The 19,570-nt window shown below is 37.4% G+C and overlaps 1 protein-coding gene across 1 annotated transcript in view; it reads left to right on the top strand.

The window, feature by feature from the left end:
• The window catches only part of LOC127873210 (endoribonuclease Dicer-like), a 51,292-nt gene that overhangs the window by 13,605 nt on the left and 18,117 nt on the right, over window positions 1–19,570 (top strand). The window contains exons 7-14 of the mRNA XM_052416968.1: window positions 595–749; window positions 3,595–3,736; window positions 7,300–7,375; window positions 7,640–7,791; window positions 8,467–8,646; window positions 9,782–9,998; window positions 10,892–13,332; window positions 18,245–18,456. Of these exons, the coding sequence (XP_052272928.1) occupies window positions 595–749; window positions 3,595–3,736; window positions 7,300–7,375; window positions 7,640–7,791; window positions 8,467–8,646; window positions 9,782–9,998; window positions 10,892–13,332; window positions 18,245–18,456 (3,575 nt within the window). The remainder of the gene's footprint in view (window positions 1–594; window positions 750–3,594; window positions 3,737–7,299; window positions 7,376–7,639; window positions 7,792–8,466; window positions 8,647–9,781; window positions 9,999–10,891; window positions 13,333–18,244; window positions 18,457–19,570) is intronic.

Below are 19,570 nucleotides of genomic sequence, written 5' to 3'. Positions count from 1 at the left end.
TTTTTTTTCATTTTTCAAAACCACTCAGATACTGACCTTATTTGTTGTGTGTGAGTCAACCTACATGACTTACAGATCAAGATTGTGTTTTGTTCCGCTCCTTTGATTTTTGGCAAAGTTATGGGCCATGGACTATACAATTTTCCCTAAAATAGCTGCTGTTTGCCTTAAAAGCGTAGTAATGGGAATTGTGTTTCACAAACACAGTTCTTGTTCAAAATGTTTTGTTACTTGCCAAAAATTAAGATTACTAAATTACAAAAATTAAGGTTGTTACACATATTGTAATGAATGTTGATTTTCTAAGGCAGACATACACAACAATCTAGCCGTGCTCTTAGCTAGATTATATTAACGTGTAGTTAGTGATTTTTTTCAAATTTCGAGCACACAATTCTCAATTGAAGGTTTAAAAAAATAATTATTAATGATTAAAAAAAGGAACATGTAGTTCAATTTCCTATCCAGCTGTATAAGTTGAACATTAATTTATACAAAATTTAAAATACGTTTATTCTCTATTTTTAAGTTTTTTTTTTGTTTTTTATAGGATAACACATATTTCCTAATTAAAGTCAAATTAACACATGTTAGGTGCTGGCTCATAGACAGTGTGAAGTGGCAGAAGAAGGCGTGGAAGTCCCATCTGAATCTACCCAGTGTGATTCACACATCAAGCCATTCTTTCCACAGACTGGAGACAGCAAAATCTGTGCCTCTGAAGACAATGCAATCATGCTTGTTAATAGGTAGTATATGTGTTATAGTTGTAGTTGACATTTGATCTGCGTAAGGTGTCTTCCCAGACTATCCTGTGCAGTCGCCACAGGCTAATCAGATACAAAACCTTTTGCCTACACTGGATGTTTGTTAAGGAAATACTTTCTCAAGACACATTTTTTATATATAAGTGGACAGTGTCATCCCTTATTAGCCTGTGTGGACTGCACCAGCTAATCTGGGAAAACACTTTATGCACATGAATAAAGCCCAGTTTTCCCAGAGCGCGCCTCATTTACTTAAATATTTAAGTTACTGTATTTAACTTGCCAGTTGGATTCAAATGTATGTTTTTGGTTTTATTATGATGTCTTGTACTGTGCATCCCCATTTAACAGTTACCGTACAACTATTTCCTGTTATACGAGCGGATTTACACATTTTTCTGTGTTGGAAAGTGAGCAATTTTTCATTACACTTTTCTCTGAATCTACTGAAGTGAATGATTTCATATTTGGTTTTTAGTTTGGATTTCTCATAATGGCATGTACACGTCTCTCCTTTTCACAGGCGGCCCATGGACTTACTTTTAATAAATGAAATCTGGCCATTTCTGTCTTTGACCCATTTATTTATTGCACATAACATTTAATCATTTTAATGTATAACAAATTCCATTTACACTTCTTAAAAAACTCCATTTACACTTCTTAAAAAACAAACAGAACATATCAAAACATGTCTATATAACAACTTTTTTAAATTTACTTTCCTAACCTTGTGGTAAAAATATGCTTCAGGGACCCAATGATAAAAAATAGATAACTATCTTCAGTATTGTTAATTAGTCTCTGATAGAAATGTTCTGTTCTAGACATGCATTGTTTTCTCGTCTAATGATTTTAATTTATACATGTGAAGTTAATAAAAACATTTAATTTCAGATGCTTACTTTTATTTACTGACCCAATGCATGATATTTATTGACCACTGCTATCAAGATTACTACAAAAATATATGTGTCTATTTCAGCCAATATCCTGACATTTAATTGATTCACATTTACACTAAAAAGCATACTTGTTTGCAAATGTCCATCCATCTGTGTATAATATTACACCATTAGTTGTCTTGTAACATTAACTGACCAAGCTCGACTAGCTATCACATTTCCTGGTGTTGTCTGTCTTTCGTCTTAATTTGGATTGCACACGAAACAACTGGGGTCAAAACACAGTCAAGAGGTCATAATTATCTGTTTGTGTTCTAGAATGTCGATTCGAGTATAGCCATATGATTGATATGATGTGATCAGGTTTCATTTGAATATGAGCCATCTTGAATCAAAATTATAAAGAGCTTGTAGGAGCTCCTGTTCATGTATTATACCAGTTTTCCACAGATGAGCGATCTAAGGCCATCTTGTTTTTTTGCTATGGTCCTGAAATTTGGCCCATTTGTACTTCATGATATAGCGAGCCATAGTCTGATAGAATTTAAGTTGATGTAGCAAGGTTAGTCAGGTGAGTGATTTAGGGCCATCATGGCCCTCTTGTTTATTCAAACATGTACTTCTCTAATTCTGTTCTCTACTTCCAATCAGACTAAGTTCAATAACTTTTTTTTTATTGTAGATACTGTGCTAAACTTTCAAGTGGTGCTGTATTCATATTGCAGATACTGTGCCATACTTGCATGTGATAACTCACTGTATTCATATTGCAGATACTGTGCTAAACTTCCAAGTGATACCTATCTGTATTTGTATTGCAGATATTGTGCCATACTTTCAAGTGATAACTCACTGTATTCATATTGCAGATACTGTGCCATACTTTCAAGTACGGTGGCATAGAGGTGACATTCACTTCTATTTTTTAAAATTGCTCTCCACTTTTTTCTATCTCGTGGCCTCAAGTTAGCTATGTCGTGGCCACGAGATACAAAAAAGAGGAGTGCACAACTAAATAAAAGCGGAGTGCAATTAAAAAAAGAGCGGTGCAGTAAATAAAGGCAGAGTGCATTTTCGCTATCTTGAGATCCCGAGTTAGTCAGCCAATCAAATTTTGCGTAACATGTGTAAATATTATGTACGCATATATATAGCTGGTCAAAGCAGGCAAGGCTCTGATATAACTTAACAACAACAACAGCAACTACTACTACTACTACTACTACTACTACTACTACTACTACTACTACTACTACTACTACTACTAGTACTACTAGTAATAGTAGTAGTAGTAGTAGTAGTAGTAGTAGTAGAAGTAGTAGTAGTAGTAGTAGTAGCAACGGCAACAACAACAACAGCAGCAGTAGTAGTAGCAGTAATAGTAGTACTAATATGTTATATCAGAGCCTTGCCTGCTTTAACCAGCTATATATATGGGTACAGAATATTTACACATGTAACGCAAAGTTTGATTGGCTGACTAACTCGGGATCTCGAGATAGTGCAAAGTCTCTCCCCTTTCGTTTAATGCACTCTGCCTTTATTTACTGCACTGCTCTTTTTTTAATTGTACGCCCCTTTTATTTAGTTTTGCACTCCACTTTTTTCTATCTTGCGGCCTCGACATAGCTAACTCGTGGCCATGAGATAGAAAAAAAGAGGAGAGCAATTTAAAAAAAGAGAAACACCGCTCTTTTTTTAATTGTACGCCGCTTTTATTTAGTTTTGCACTCCTCTTTTTTCTATCTCGTGGCCACGACATAGCTAACTCGTGGCCACGAGATAGAAAAAAGAGGAGAGCAATTAAAAAAAAAAGTGAATGTCACCTCTATGCCAGCGTATTCAAGTGATACCTCTCTGTATTCATATTGCAGATACTGTGCTAAACTTCCAAGTGATCATTCTCTGTATTCATATTGCAGATACTGTGCTAAACTTCCAAGTGATGCCTTCACTCATCTCACCCCACGGTGCAACATTCACAAAGTGAAGGAAGGGGATTCAACTCTGTATGTGGCCATGCTCCGTCTACCAATTAACTCCCCTATCAAACAGGAAATTCAGGTATGTTGCATGTGCCTTGAGTTGAACTCTTAGAGTTTTGCCTTCTTCACACAAGGGAAATTTCTAACTTCAGTTGTCCATTTCCAATAAAATTGTTAATGCAAAATCCAATAAGTTTTGTTAACTTAAGGGTAAAAAAATGCATGCAACATTGTGTAGTAAAAAAACTGTTAAAGACATCTCCATTAAAAAGACAAAAAAGTGTCTTATAGTTTTTTAGCTCATCTATTTTTTGAAAAAAATTTATGAGCTATTGTCATCACCTTGGCGTCGGCGTCGGCGTTGGCGTTGGCGTTGGCGTCGGCGTCCGGTTAAGTTTTGCGTTTAGGTCCACTTTTCTCAGAAAGTATCAATGCTATTGCATTCAAACTTGGTACACTTACTTACTATCATGAGGGGACTAGGCAGGCAAAGTTAGATAACTCTGGCGTGCATTTTGACAGAATTATGTGCCCTTTTTATACTTAAAAAATTGCAAATTTTGGTTAAGTTTTGCGTTTAGTTCCACTTTTCTCAGTAAGTATCAATGCTATTGCATTCAAACTTGGTACACTTACTTACTATCATGAGGGGACTGGGCAGGCAAAGTTAGATAACTCTGGCATGCATTTTGACAGAATTATGTGCCCTTTTTATACTTAGAAAATTGACAATTTTGGTTAAGTTTTGTGTTTAGGTCCATTTTATTCCTTAAGCATCAAAGCTATTGCTTTCATACTTGCAACACTTACTAACTATCATAAGGGGACTGTGCAGGCAAAGTAATGTAACTCTGACTGGCATTTTGACAGAATTATGTGCCCTTTTTATACTTAGAAAATTGAAAATTTGATTAAGTTTTGTGTTTAGGTCCACTTTATTCCTACAGTATCAAAGCTATTGCTTTCATACTTGCAAGATTTATGAACTATCATAAGGGGACGGTGCAGGCAAAGTTATGTAACTCTGACTGGCATTTGGACGGAATTATGGGCCCTTTATACTTAGAAAATTGAAAATTTGGTTAAGATTTATGTTTTGGTCACTTTACCCCTAAAGTATCATAGATATTGCTTTCATACTTGGAACACTCACAAACTATCATAAGGGTACAGTAAAAGGACAAGTTGCATAACTCTGGTTGTCATTGTTACGGAATTATGGCCCTTTTTTGACTTAGTAACTTTTAATATATGGTTAAATTTTGTGTTTCGATCCACTCGAAGTATCAAGGCTATTGCTTTCAAACTTCAAATACTTACATGCTATCATGAGGTTACTGTACCTGGCAACTTGAATTTTACTTTGACCTTTGAATGACCTTGACTCTCAAGGTCAAATTATTAAATTTTGCTAAAATTGCCATAACTTCTTTATTTATGATTAGATTTGATTGATACTTTGATGAAACTACTCTTACCTGACATACCACAATAGACTTCACCCAAACCATCCCCCGTGCCCTCCCCCCCCCTTCCCCCCTCCCCCCCCCCCTAATTTTTTTTTTTTTTTTTTTTTTTTTTATAAGATCATCTCACAAATGACCACCACACCCTCACACTATACCCCCACCCCACCCCCCACCCCCCCCCCCCCCAAATTTTTTTTTGATTTTTTTTTTTTTTTTTTTTTTTTTAAGATCATCTCACAAATTATCACCACACCCTCACACTATACCCCCCCCCCCCCCCGATTTTTTTTTTTTTTTTTTTCGCTTTTTTGGAAGATAATGTAATAAATGTCCACAACCCCACACTATACACCCCTCTTCACTCCACTCCTCCCTCCTTTGTGATTGAAAATGAGAGTCCCTTCACCTTTAAAAAGAAAATAGATGAGCGGTCTGCACCCGCAAGGCGGTGCTCTTGTTATTAACTTGAGTTTTAATTATTTAGTAATTTTTCATGATAAATGTCAAACTACCTGACATAAATATTGTGTGTATGAAAGTACTTATCACTATTTGTGCCTCTTTCTGGAAAAACTGGGCTTAAAGCATGTGTGTAAAGTCAGGCCTTTCCCGGCGTATCTACACGGAAATCGTAAAACAAATTCCCAATTGAAAAAGAGAAATTCTAAAAAAATAATTTTAATTACATGTAACTATTATAAATACAATTTTGTTCTTCTTATTTGAATTATTATAAAAAATTATATTACATTAGTTTTTCCCAAATAAGTGAAGGTTTTGCTCGAAAAAAATTCAAAATCCCGAAATTGTATTATTTGCCAAAATGGCCAGGAAAAGGCCTTAAAGTGTCATCCTTGATTTGACTGCACAGTCCACACAGGCTAATCAGGAATGACACTTTTCCCATTTTTATTGAATTTTTCATTGACATACAAAAAGCCAGTTTATGCGAAAAGTTTGTGCTGTGATTATCCTGGGTAGACTTCACAGGCTGATCTGGAATGACATTTTAGGAACATGCTTTAAAGGGGCCTTTTTTGGCATTTTTTTAACTTATTCATTATATGCTTAATATTGATAATTGTAAACATTGGATCGTAAAAGCTCCAGTAAAAAATCAAGAATAAAATTAAAAAAAGGAAAAGAACATTGCCCGGAGCAGGTTTCGAACCAGTGACCCCTGGAGTCCTGCCAGAGTCCTGAAGTAAAAACGCTTTAGCCTACTGAGCTATTCCGCCGAGTACACATAACTGACGTATTTTATACCTTATATAAGCAATCTTCGTAGTTTCACTAAAATTTAACGACAAAAACAGAACTCTCCAAATTATTCAATCGTTTCGCGTTGCAACGCTTTATAATTTTTAGGTTTTAAAATCGTCAAAAGATGCATATAATGGCTATATTAGACCATGGTAAATGTTCAGTATTACTGTTTCCTCACAAATATCATAACTAAAACGAAAATTTGCGAATCTGAAACAACTTTTTTCAATTTTGTCAATTTACCAAAGCGTGAAAAGATCCCTTTAAGCCAAGTTTTTCAAGAACAAGGTTCATTTTTCGGCGTAGCTGTTTAACGTCACTTTTGACCTTAGATGACCTTCATTCATGATACGTCCGAAATGAATAAACCCGAATTGTGCATTGGCTAATAATACAAAAATCACCGTAAACATTGGTAGTCTGGTTCCCAGACTAAAACATTGGATGCATATCATTTGAACTGAATAAATTACAATAAATTAAAAACTGTCATGATACAAAACATCCTCTAAACATTATATTGAAACGTTTCTCCTTAGTTTACGAAGCAGTATAGTATGAATCACATGTCTCTACAATTAAAAGAATCTATTGTTTACATGCCGTAGCAGCCACACTAACCACTACAAAAACAGGCTAGATTGCACTTAACCGGTAGAGTAATTGGGGGGGTTTTGGGGCGGTAGCCCACAATACTAAGGAAATATATAGGTGTTGGAAATATATCTGTCTTTGATTTATTATAATCCATATTTGCGTTTATTAGTGTAAATATGTTTCTTATTATCACTCGCTACCTTCATTAAAATACATGGTTGCTTCATTCCATCTCCTTTCACTGGTCACAAACATTACAACATCAACGCCGTAAATCTTTTAAAAGATATTTCTTGTTTCAATTTTATAGGGAACACCTATGCCAACTGTAAGGAAAGCCAAGCAAGCTGTAGCTGTGGAGGCGTGTGAAATCCTCTTTCAGCAAGGTAACTTATAGTGAACATCTTAAGATAATACATAAAAATGATTTTCTTAAAATGACACCCTTCAAAACAGTGCATGTCTGTACGTTGCTTGTATCTGTCTTAAAATAATGCACAATTGTATTCTTTGTAGCCAAATAAAATGTATTGTACAAATGTAGCCTCCTGCTTTTGGTAAAAAGCAGAATAAGTCTTGAGAAAAGATACAAGTTAAATTAACGAAAAATAATATTTACTTTGTACATGTATGTTCATGTAACGTTACAGGAGAGCTGGATGTGAACCTGATGCCAGTGGGGAAGGAGATGCTTGAAGGAGAGGGGGAGGCTGAGGAGGAGGAGGAGGTGGAAGAGGAGGAAGACTTCCCTGGGGAGGCCCGACCTGGCACCACCAAAAGGAAGCAGTACTACTGCAAGAGGGTGAGTGATCCAAGAGGATACTAGTAATTGATTTTCTTGTACTGCAAGAGGTTGAGTGATTTTCTTGTACTGCTAGAGGGTAAGTGATTTTCTTATAAAGCAAGAGGGTAAGTGATTTTCTTGTACTGCTAGAGGGTAAGTGATGTTCTTGTACTGCCAGAGGGTAATTTTTTTTGTCCTTCAAAATGGTTAGGTTTTTGCTTGTACTGGAAGAAAACAAGTGATTTTTTGTACTGCAAGAGGGTAAATGATTAATTTTACTGCCAGAGGTATGGGATTTTATTTTACTGCATAAGAGTGAGTAATTGTCTTGAACTGCAGGAGGGTACGTGATTTTCTTGTACTGCATTAGGGTACGTGATTTTCTTGTACTGCATTAGGGTACATGATTTTCTTGTACTGCATTAGGGTGAGTGATCTTCATGTAAACTGGGCCTTATGCATGTGCATAAAATGTCATCGGATATTAGCCTGTGCAGTCTACACAGACTTATCAGCAACAACACTTTACGCTTTTATGGAATTCTTCCTTAAAAGGAAGTATTTTTTTTTTTAAAGTCCAGTCTGGGGGGAAAGTGTCGTTCATTATAAGCCTAATATTGGACCTCACTTTATGCACAAGCATAAAGCCCTGTTTTCCCATTGCGCGGCTCATTTGCATGATGTTATCTGCAGACGGCCACAGCTCTGCAGCAGACGCTGCCCGAGGCGGGGGTACCCAGCCACCTGTACGTGGTCACCATGGTACTGACTGGACCAATCACGGAGGATCAGAACACCCGCGGAAGAAAGATTTATGCCCCAGAGGAGACTACACGATCATTCGGTATCATCACGGCAAAACCCATTCCCTTGGTAAGAACGTAGAGAATCTGAGCCTTGTTCGGGATAAATACATGTGCATTAAGTGTTGACAGTCTCCGCTTGTTTGTTATTTTGTGTCAAAGGAAGTCTTTTCTTAGCTGAAAATCCACTCTAGGCAGAGAGTGTCATCCCAAATTAGCCTGGGCAGACTTCACAGGCTCATTAGGTACGACACTTTGCGCACATGCACTAAGCCGAGTTTTCTCTGAATGAGGCAGACAACAGTATTTTGGTAGAGTTTAATGGAGATAAGACTTAAAGTCAGGCTTAGAAATCATTTACAAGTTGTGCCATGTGAATCAATTTGTTTTTTTATCAACTCTTAGAACACTCAATGATACATCTACAAGGTACATTGGAGCATCACTCTGGATAAAGCTGCTTTAACACATATGCATAAAGTGCGGTTCCCAGCTAGCCTGTGCAGACATACTTAAGTGATTTAAATTTCTAACTATTTCTGATAAGTATATATATAAATACAGCATTTACTTTCTTTTGTTTACATTTGTAATGTCTTACTTTGCTGGGGATTTCCATTTATGAGCACTCATTAATTATGGTGAAAATTAGGGGCCTCATGTCTGGCAAAAATAATTAATTGACTCTACGTCATAACATTAAGGAACTTAATGAAATCAAAAGAAGAGACACTAACCTTGATTCAGTTGTAGTTTAATTTCACTTAACTTTGTATTAATCATATTAGATAGATTTATGGGGTTATTTCCTTTGGCTATTGGTCCTCCCAAAGTACTGTATGCTTAACATTCATGAAATAATTATACATTTAATAGTATTAATATTGACTTTATACAAAATTATTGTAAAAACATAACATAGCTGCATTCAGAAAACACTGGGCTTAATATTCGTGGGTAAAGTGTAGGCCCAGATAAGCCTGGGCAGTCCACACAGGTTTATCAGGGACAACATTTTCCACCTAAACTGTATTTTCACTTAGGATGGACTTTCTTTAAGCAAAAAATACCATAAAAGGGGAAGTGTCATTCCTTATTAGCCTGTGCAGATAGCACCGGTTCATCTGGGACGACACTTAACTCATGCATTAAGCCCTGTTTTCCCAGAATGAGACTCCTCTTATTATAGAGGTTTGGCTTTTCAGGTGCCGATGTTCCCAGTTTTTACCCGCTCTGGAGAGGTCACGGTTTCTGTGGATTTGTTGACGAGCAGGCTACACCTCTGTCCAAAGGAGCTGACAAAGCTGCAGACATTTCACCAGTTCATCTTCTCCAACGTCCTGCGTCTCGAGAAAGAACCCATGGATTACATCCCGTCTGCAAGTCCGGTCGGCTACCTGGTGGTACCCCTCAATAGAGAAGGTAACATTTTTTTATGTGGGAAACGATTGTGAGCAAAATATTAGCTGGTTCTTGGAACATTGGGCTTAATCTATCTGTGTAAAGTTTTGTCCTTGTACAGTCTGCCCGGCCTGATCAGGGACAACAGTTTCCAACTAGACTGGATTTTCACTTAAAAGAGACCTTTTAACCAAAAGATCCATGAAAGCAGAAAGGATTGTCCCAAATTAGTCTGGTAATGCCAGGTTGTGATTGTTCCTCCTTTTGGCTGATTTTGTCCCTTTTGATGTCAAACTCATTTTACAAATAGTTCTTAACTTTGCTGGATCTATATACAAATGAAGAGTTTAGTTGAACTATTATAAATTCCAGTGCTTTAATCTTTAGATCTTTTGCTAAGTTACAGTTTCTCCACCTGACCATTCTGGGCCTCATTGTTTACAAACTTTACCATCAATTAAGCGAAAACCATGGTTAGTTTTCTGATTCTCATAATTTGATTAGTTTTAGTAAATGAATCACTAGCCAAAACAGCACAAAGAATTACCTAGCTCTTCAGATTTAAATCTTTGTTGAGATGTTTATGCCAGTAAAAAAGGATAAATTTATCTCATAATTATCAATGATTATTTGGTGAGTTTTTTATTAGTTTCACTACTTAATTATTCCTTAATATTCCTGTTATTACTAGTCTACTAGTAGGTTTGATTTACTTCAGATCTGTTGACCTGTTTGAAAAACACACACACACTTTTACAAAAAATCCTTCTGCATTTAGGTTTGAAATACTTTTTGCTATCTTGAGGTCATTGGTAGAAAAATCATCTAAAAATTCCATGATTTAAAAGTTGTTAAACTTTTCGAACACTATAACTTATGGCTTGAATTCCCATTTTCTGTTGTTTGACTAACAGATCCCACTGATGACCTGGGTATAGACTGGAACTTTACAGACAGGGTCGTCAACTCAAAGCCCAATAGAAGCCCTACACAGAATGAAGAATACACGTTTGAATTCAAGGCAGAAGACTTCGAGGATGCTGTAGTAATGCCGGCTTATAGGAACATTGACCAGCCACAATATTTCTACGTGGCAGAAATCCGGTTTGATCTCAATCCCTGTTCTCCCTTCCCTTCGCCCGAACTCTACAAAACTTTTGCAGAGTACTATGCAGCTAAGTACGGGCTGGCTATTTCCAATCTGGATCAGCCGCTACTCGATGTGGACCACACATCTGCTCGACTCAACCTCCTCATTCCACGCTACATGAACCAAAAGGGTGTTCCTCTGCCTACAACAAGCGCTGAGACAAAGAAAGCGCGGCGGGAAAATCTACAGCAGAAACAGATACTGGTTCCTGAACTTTGTGATGTTCACGTGTTTCTCGCTTCCCTGTGGAGAAAGGCCGTCTGCTTGCCAGCAATTTTGTATCGGTTGAATTATCTTCTGCTTGCTGAGGAAATTCGAAAGCTTGTTGCAAAGGAGACAAAAATTGGAATTGAAGAGCTTCCATCTGGGTTTAGGTTTACAAAGTTGGATTTTGGCATTGACACCAGCCCTGAAAATTTACGGAATGTGAAAGAGGAGAAAGAGACCGAGAGTGTAGTTAATACAGCTGAAACGATAGCCATCAATGAAGATATGCTTGAAGATACTTGTGAAAAAGATAGAATTTGCTCTGATGAAGGATCCAGCATGGTGAATTCTAATGATGGTAAAATATCAGAGAATGAATTTCATGAGAAAGAATTAGACACAGGCAAACCTTTAGGGGAGAAGTTTATTGAACACATTTCTTGCCCTTCCAGTGAAAAAGAGAACATGCAGAAATCAAGAATAGATAAGGTTACTGTTGAAAATCTATCAAAAAACGTAAATAGATTAACAATTAAGGATATAAGTGATAATTTGTGCAATTCAGAGTGTGATCCATGTGTGCCAAAACAGTTAAAAAATAAGAATGTGACACAAAAAAGGCCAGATTCGAAAGACAAATATATTTTATCAAATGGAAATTGTGTAGATGAAGAAAGCCACAGGCCTTGTATGATGAATGGACAAGACTCTAACAACAGCAATCTCTTTGAGCAGACTTCATACTGTAATGGTGTGAGGGAAGAAAGCACAACTGAGCCCAGAGACAATATCAAAGATGAAGGTTTTGTCAATCACAAAAAGGACATACAGCAAATGGATGGTCACCAGGATTTAAGTACTGATGTGCAAAGCAGGTTAGATAACAAAAGCACAGAAAATGGAAAACATCCCACAATTGAGGATTGTAACCATTCCAAGAAATCACTTGATACTGAAAAGGACTATGATGTTTTTCATAATGTCGGGGCATTTAGGACAGAAGAAGAAAAACTGCAAGCTGTTGCCAATAGTAAAGAAAAAAACAAAGATGTATTTGAGAATGTTGGCGTGTTTATGACAGAAGAAGAAAAACAGCAGGCTGTTGCCAATAGTAATGAATGCCCAGAGCCTCTGATCTCCCTCGATCAAGACATGGATCTCTCCACATTTATAGGCCCCAGCCCCTGTGAGATACTGCAAGCTCTTACCATGTCAAATGCAAATGATTTTTTCAGTCTCGAGCGCCTCGAGACCATTGGAGACTCCTTCCTGAAATATGCGATCACAGTGTACTTGTACTGCTCCTATCCTGGCATCCACGAAGGAAAACTGAGCTACCTTCGCAGCAAGCAGGTGAGCAACTACAACCTGTACAGGCTGGGAAAGCGCAAGGGCCTTGCAGAGTGCATGATCTCCACTAAGTTTGAACCCTACGAAAACTGGCTCCCGCCTGGATATGTAATAAATGATGACAAAAGAAAAGGACCCGTGCCTAAAGTATTTGTCAATCCCGTCTCCACTTATTTGAGTAATTGTGTGTCTGTTTCTGATACATATACTACAAATACTGCAAATGACACAAGCTCAAACAATTCAAATAACATCGCAGATTTCGTTTATCGAGACAAGGACAAGTTTCAGTCGGAACTTAAAGAGGCTGATCAGATCTTGGAAGTTAAAGATGAAGAATTCGAAAAGGGTCAAATATTGTCAAAGGACAAGTTTCAGTCGGAACTTGAAGAGGCTGATCAAATCGCGAAAGCTAAAGACGAAGAGTTTGAAAAAGATGAATTATCAGCGGAAAGCTCTCAATACATGCTGCCCTACTGTCTCCAGTTACACCACTGCCTGCCTGACAAGAGTATTGCGGACGGTGTGGAAGCCCTGATTGGCTGCTACCTGACATCATGTGACAAGATGGCCGCCTTGAGGTTCATGGCTTGGATGGGATTGAAGGTTCTCCCCAAGGAGAGGCTCAAGTGGAACACTGAACATGGGGTAAATATTGTGGAGTATATTGAAAAACTGTAATTGTTTGTTTATTTGTATATGACCCTCGCTCTTGAAATCTGCTTTTAATGCATTTTTGTGAGGTGTCCTCCCAGATTAGCTTGTGCATTCCGCAGGGATGACTCTTTCGGCTGTTATTGAATTTTTCATTTATATGGAATCTCTTTCAAACAAAAATACAAATTAGGCAGAAAGTGTTGTCCCTTTTAGCCAAACGGGCTTATTGAGGACAAAAATTTATGCACATGCATTAAACCCCTTTTTTCCAGAGTGAGGATCATACTTGTATTGTTAAAAATAGGTGAATGATCTTGTTCATTTGTTTTGTAGTTGTCATGGGCATTTTCTTGTGCATACCATAAAACTAAAATTAGCAATGTATTTGAATGAACAATTATCTGCTAGAAAAATCCATATTCTTATGAATTATCACTAATTTGTTAATCATTATGCTCCAGAGTTCTTTGTTACAGGTGTGATAAAAAAGAAACCAAAAAAAAGGTTCTTCGCATTCTATTTTTCCCATTGTATTTTGATGAAAGGAAATTACAAAATAGCTCATTATATGCTTTCCCGTGCTTTATAGAGAAATATCAGTGAAATAAAACTGGTATTTTACTCTTTTAAATAGTGAAAAATAACAGTGAAAAATAGTTATATTTTTCACTGTTTTACCTCGAAATGATGTCATTATTTCGATGAAATGACGTCATACATCCAGCGAAATTATCCAGTCAAACTATTTTACAATGTAAATAAATGGTTAAAAAGCAAAAAAATAAAAGAAAATTTGTTGGATTCAATGGAATATAGATTTTAATTCACTCGTGATCATAAAAAATACATATATTATTTTATATGATTACTCGTGAAATAAAATCGATATTCCATCGAATCCAACAAATATCCTCTATATTCTATATGAGTAAAAATAACCATAACTTCGACTCCCATTGTGTTGAAAAAATATTATTAACATGATGCGCAAATAGTGAAGTGGCGTATAATATATTCTATATGAGTAAAAATATCCATAACTTTATCAGTATAAGTTTAATAAAAACTTGATCAGTATAAGTTTAATAATTATGGTCTCTGTGGCAGCCTCATCTTGGTAGATTTTGCCAAAAATGTCATGGTATTCCCTAAATTCTATGTTATTTTTGGTGTCTGGTTAACCCGTTTTACACAATACCAAAAACAATTGTATCGTGTTAACTTTTGCCAATATTTATCATCATGCTGGAGCAAATATTGACAATTTCTTCCTTTAGTCTGTCTCGAAAGCAAGAATGCATTAACTAACATCAATAAAAAAATTGACCATCAAACATTGTATGCAAAGTGGATTTCAAGAATTAAAATTGCATAATATTGTATTAAATGTGTATGGGGATTGTGCTGGAAAGAAGGGTTTCAATCGCTTTAAAGAATGGTGGACAAATTTGCTAATGACGATTGCGTGGCCTTCCAGTAACAATTAAGTCATCATCTTTGGCTGTCATAAAAGATCTTTTATATTTGTGTGACAAGACAAATTGAAGCAACAAATTTCTTCATTTGTGGTACGATTTTGAACATATACCCAGTACACAGGCATCAGAACGGACAAAGAGTTTATGCACAAGATGTAAGCACAAAATCACAAGCAATTGGAAATGGAACTTTCAAAGCAGATAACTCATAGAAAGGATCGTAACTAAACACCTCTGTCATTCCCAGTCTCTATCTCATCTGTCATTTCCAGTCTCTACCTCATCTGTCATTCCCAGTCTCTATCTCACCTGTCATTCCCAGTCTCTATCTCATCTGTCATTCCCAGTCTCTACCTCATCTGTCATTCCCAGTCTCTATCTCATCTGTCATTCCCAGTCTCTATCTCATCTGTCATTCCCAGTCTCTATCTCATCTGTCATTCCCAGTCTCTATCTCATCTGTCATTCCCAGTCTCTATCTCATCTGTCATTCCCAGTCTCTATCTCACCTGTCATTCCCAGTCTCTATCTCATCTGTCATTCCCAGTCTCTATCTCATCTGTCATTCCACGTCTCTATCTCATCTGTCATTCCACGTCTCTTCCTCATCTGTCATTCCCAGTCTCTATTTCATCTGTCATTCCACGTCTCTATCTCATCTGTCATTCCCAGTCTCTATCTCACCTGTCATTCCCAGTCTCTATCTCACCTGTCATTCCCAGTCTCTATCTCATCTGTCATTCCCAGTCTCTATCTCATCTGTCATTCCACGTCTCTATCTCATCTGTCATTCCCAGTCTCTATCTCATCTGTCATTCCACGTCTCTATCTCATCTGTCATTCCCAGTCTCTATCTCATCTGTCATTCCCAGTCTCTATCTCACTTGTCATTCCCAGTCTCTATCTCATCTGTCATTCCCAGTCTCTATCTCATCTGTCATTCCCAGTCTCTGTCTCATCTGTCATTCCACGTCTCTATCTCATCTGTCATTCCCAGTCTCTATCTCATCTGTCATTCCCAGTCTCTATCTCATTTGTCATTCCCAGTCTATATCTCATCTGTCATTCCCAGTCTCTATCTCATCTGTCATTCCCAGTCTCTATCTCATCTGTCATTCCCAGTCTCTATCTCATCTGTCATTCCCAGTCTCTATCTCATCTGTCATTCCCAGTCTCTATCTCATCTGTCATTCCCAGTCTCTATCTCATCCGTCATTCCCTGTCTCTATCTCATCTGTCATTCCCAGTCTTATCTCACCTGTCATTCCCAGTCTCTATCTCACCTGTCATTCCCAGTCTCTATCTCATCTGTCATTCCCAGTCTCTATTTCATCTGTCATTCCCAGTCTCTATCTCATCTGTCATTCCCAGTCTCTATCTCATCTGTCTTTCCCAGTCTCTATCTCATCTGTCATTCCCAGTCTCTTTGTCATCCGTCATTCCCAGTCTCTATCTCATCTGTCATTCCCAGTCTCTATCTCACCTGTCATTCCCAGTCTCTATCTCACCTGTCATTCCCAGTCTCTTATCTCATCTGTCATTCCCAGTCTCTATTTCATCTGTCATTCCCTGTCTCTATCTCATTTGTCATTCCCAGTCTCTATCTCATCTGTCTTTCCCAGTCTCTATCTCATCCATTTGACTTTGTGCTTTTGTCTGTGATAATGATTACATTTTGGACATTCATTTGACAACAGGTAGCTTTTTATAGCATCATAGCCAAATTTCAAACATCCTATCAGTTATTGTTTCATATCCTCATGGATTGAGAAATATAAAAAGTTTATAGTGTAAAACGGATTGTACTTTGAGAAGGATTAAGAGTGAAACTTGTCTCAGCAACCATAAGGTATTTAGTTGACGTCAACATCAAAAGCCATAGGGCTGGATACTGTATTGTGAGCTTACTATAGGGACTGTAGAAAATGCATAAGATGTGTGATGTTTATGAAAATAAAAAACAAACTTGTAATACCTCATTCATTTTTATGCCCCCCTTCTAAGAAGAGGGGGTATATTGTTTTGCACATGTCGGTCGGTAGGTCCGTCTACCAGATGGTTTCCGGATGATAACTCAAGAACGCTTAGGCCTAGGATCATGAAACTTCATAGGTAGATTGATCATGACTGGCAGATGACCCCTATTGATTTTCAGGACACTAGCTCAAAGGTCAAGGTCACAGTGACAAAAACCATATTCACACAATGGCTGCCACTACAACTGACAGCCCATATCGGGGGCATGCATGTTTTACAAACAGCCCTTGTTTTGGTAGAAATATCACAAATATTACTAGAAAAATTAGCAAATCTTTTTCTCATTTGTATACGCCCGTTTTTAAAAACGGGACGTATTATAGTTTCACCCTTGGTGGGCGGGCGGCGACCACAGCAGTGTCCGCTCTCAAATTTAAATAGTTTTCATCCAATCTTCACCAAACTTGGTCAGAAGTTGTGTCTAGACAATATCTAGGTCAAGTTCGAATATGGGTCATGCCGGGTTAAAAACTAGGTCACAGGGTCACTAAGTGCATTTCAAGCATTTAGCATGGTGTCCGCTCTCTTATTGAAGTAGTTTTCACCCAATCTTCACCAAATTTGGTCAGAAGTTGTGTCTAGATGATATGTAGGTCAAGTTTAAATATGGGTCATGCTGGGTCAAAAACTAGGTCACGGGGTCACTTAGTGCATTTCAAGGATTAAGCATGGTATCTGCTCTCTAATTGAAGTAGTTTTCATCTGATCTTCACCAAATTTAGTCAGATGTTACATGTAAATGATATCTAGGTCAAGTTCAAATATGGGTCATGCTGGGTCAATAACTAGGTCTCGAGGTCACTAAGGGCATTTCAAGCATTAAGCATGGTGTCCAAAACCTTCGAACTGGCGTATCTTGTGACAGTTTGGCACTCTTGTTTTTTTTATCAAACCTCTTAAATACAAAAAAACTTTGAAGTAAGTTTCAACCTACAATATTTATCAATTGGTATGTTTGATATGAACCTCTGTGAAAAGTGGGTGAAAAGCATGTGCGTAAAGTGTCGTACCAGATTAGCCTGTGCAGTCTGCACAGGCTAATAAGGGACAATACTTATAGCTTTTATTGAATTTTTCCTTAAATGAAAGACTGTTCTTGACAAAAATTCCAGTCTATGCGGAAAGTGTCCTCCCTGATTAGCCTGTGTGACTGCGCAGTGATGAAACTTTACCGACGTGCATTTAATTCCCTTTTCACATAAGGAGGCTCATATATTTATATGTTGTAGCATAAGAATAAAAAGGTTCAATGCCAGTCATGGGGCCTGTATTTTATAAGCTTTGTATGACTGAGATGCTTTGTTCCACCACCCCTTCTGATTTTACAACACCCTACTTTTTATTGCATTAGACATGTAGCTTATCACTCTTGCCTTTGAATTCTGTAGGGTTCTCCACCGGATAGCAGAGTTCTCCCCTGCCCCAAGTCTCCGCTAGTGAATCAGAACCCAGAGTCAAAAGAATTGCTGAGTCGTCTGCTACATGGTTACGAGAGATTTGAGGCTACAATTGGCTACACCTTCAACGATCGCTCCTACCTTCTACAGGCGTTCACTCATGCTTCATATCATTACAACATCATCACTGACTGCTATCAGAGGTATTTTTTAGCTCATCTATTTTTTGGAAAAACAAAATGAGCTGTCGGCGTGGGCGTCAGCGTTGGCGTCGGCGTCCGGTTAAGTTTTGCGTTTAGGTCCACTTTTCTCAGAAAGTATCAATGCTATTGCATTCAAACTTGGTACACTCACTTACTGTCATGAGGGGACTGGGCAGGCAAAGTTAGATAACTCTGGTGTGCATTTTGACAGAATTATGTGCCATTTTTATACTTAGAAAATTGAAAATTTTGGTTAAGTTTTGTGTTTAGGTCCATTTTATTCCTTAAGTATCAAAGCTATTGCTTTCATACTTGCAACACTTACTAACTACCATAAGGGGACTGTGCAGGCCAAGTAATGTAACTCTGACTGGCATTTTGACAGAATTATGTTCCCTTTTTATACTTAGAAAATTGAAAATTTGATTAAGTTTTGTGTTTAGGTCCACTTTATTCCTACAGTATCAAAGCTATTGCTTTAATACTTGCAACACTTATTAACTATCATAAGTGGACTGTGCAGGCAAAGTTATGTAACTCTGACTGGCATTTGGACGGAATTATGGGCCCTTTATACTTATAAAATTGAAAATTTTGTTAAGTTTTGTGTTTTGGTCCACTTTACCCCTAAACTATCATAGATATTGCTTTCATACTTGGAACACTCGCAAACTATCATAAGGGTACAGTAAAAGGACAAGTTGCATAACTCTGGTTGTTATTTTTACGGAATTATGGCCCTTTTTTGACTTAGTAACTTTGACTATATGGTTAAATTTTGTGTTTCGATCCACTTTACTTCTAAAGTATCAAGGCTATTGCTTTCAAACTTCAAATACTTTCATGCTATCATGAGGTTACTGTACCTGGCAAGTTGAATTTTCCCTTGACCTTTGAATGACCTTGACTCTCAAGGTCAAATTATTAAATCTTGCTAAAAATGCCATAACTTCTTTATTTATATTAGATTTGATTGATACTTTGACAAAACTACTCTTACCTGACATACCACAATAGACTCCACCCAAACCATCCCCCGTGCCCTCCCCCATCCCCCCACGAATCCCCACCCACTCCCCCCCGAATCCCTCCCCCCCCCCCCCTAATTTTTTTT

Source organism: Dreissena polymorpha, chromosome 3, assembly GCF_020536995.1.
Source record: "Dreissena polymorpha isolate Duluth1 chromosome 3, UMN_Dpol_1.0, whole genome shotgun sequence".
In the NCBI taxonomy this organism is placed as follows: domain Eukaryota; kingdom Metazoa; phylum Mollusca; class Bivalvia; order Myida; family Dreissenidae; genus Dreissena; species Dreissena polymorpha.
Note: the sequence above shows the minus strand (reverse complement) of the source record. Positions and strands in the feature narration are given on the sequence as shown.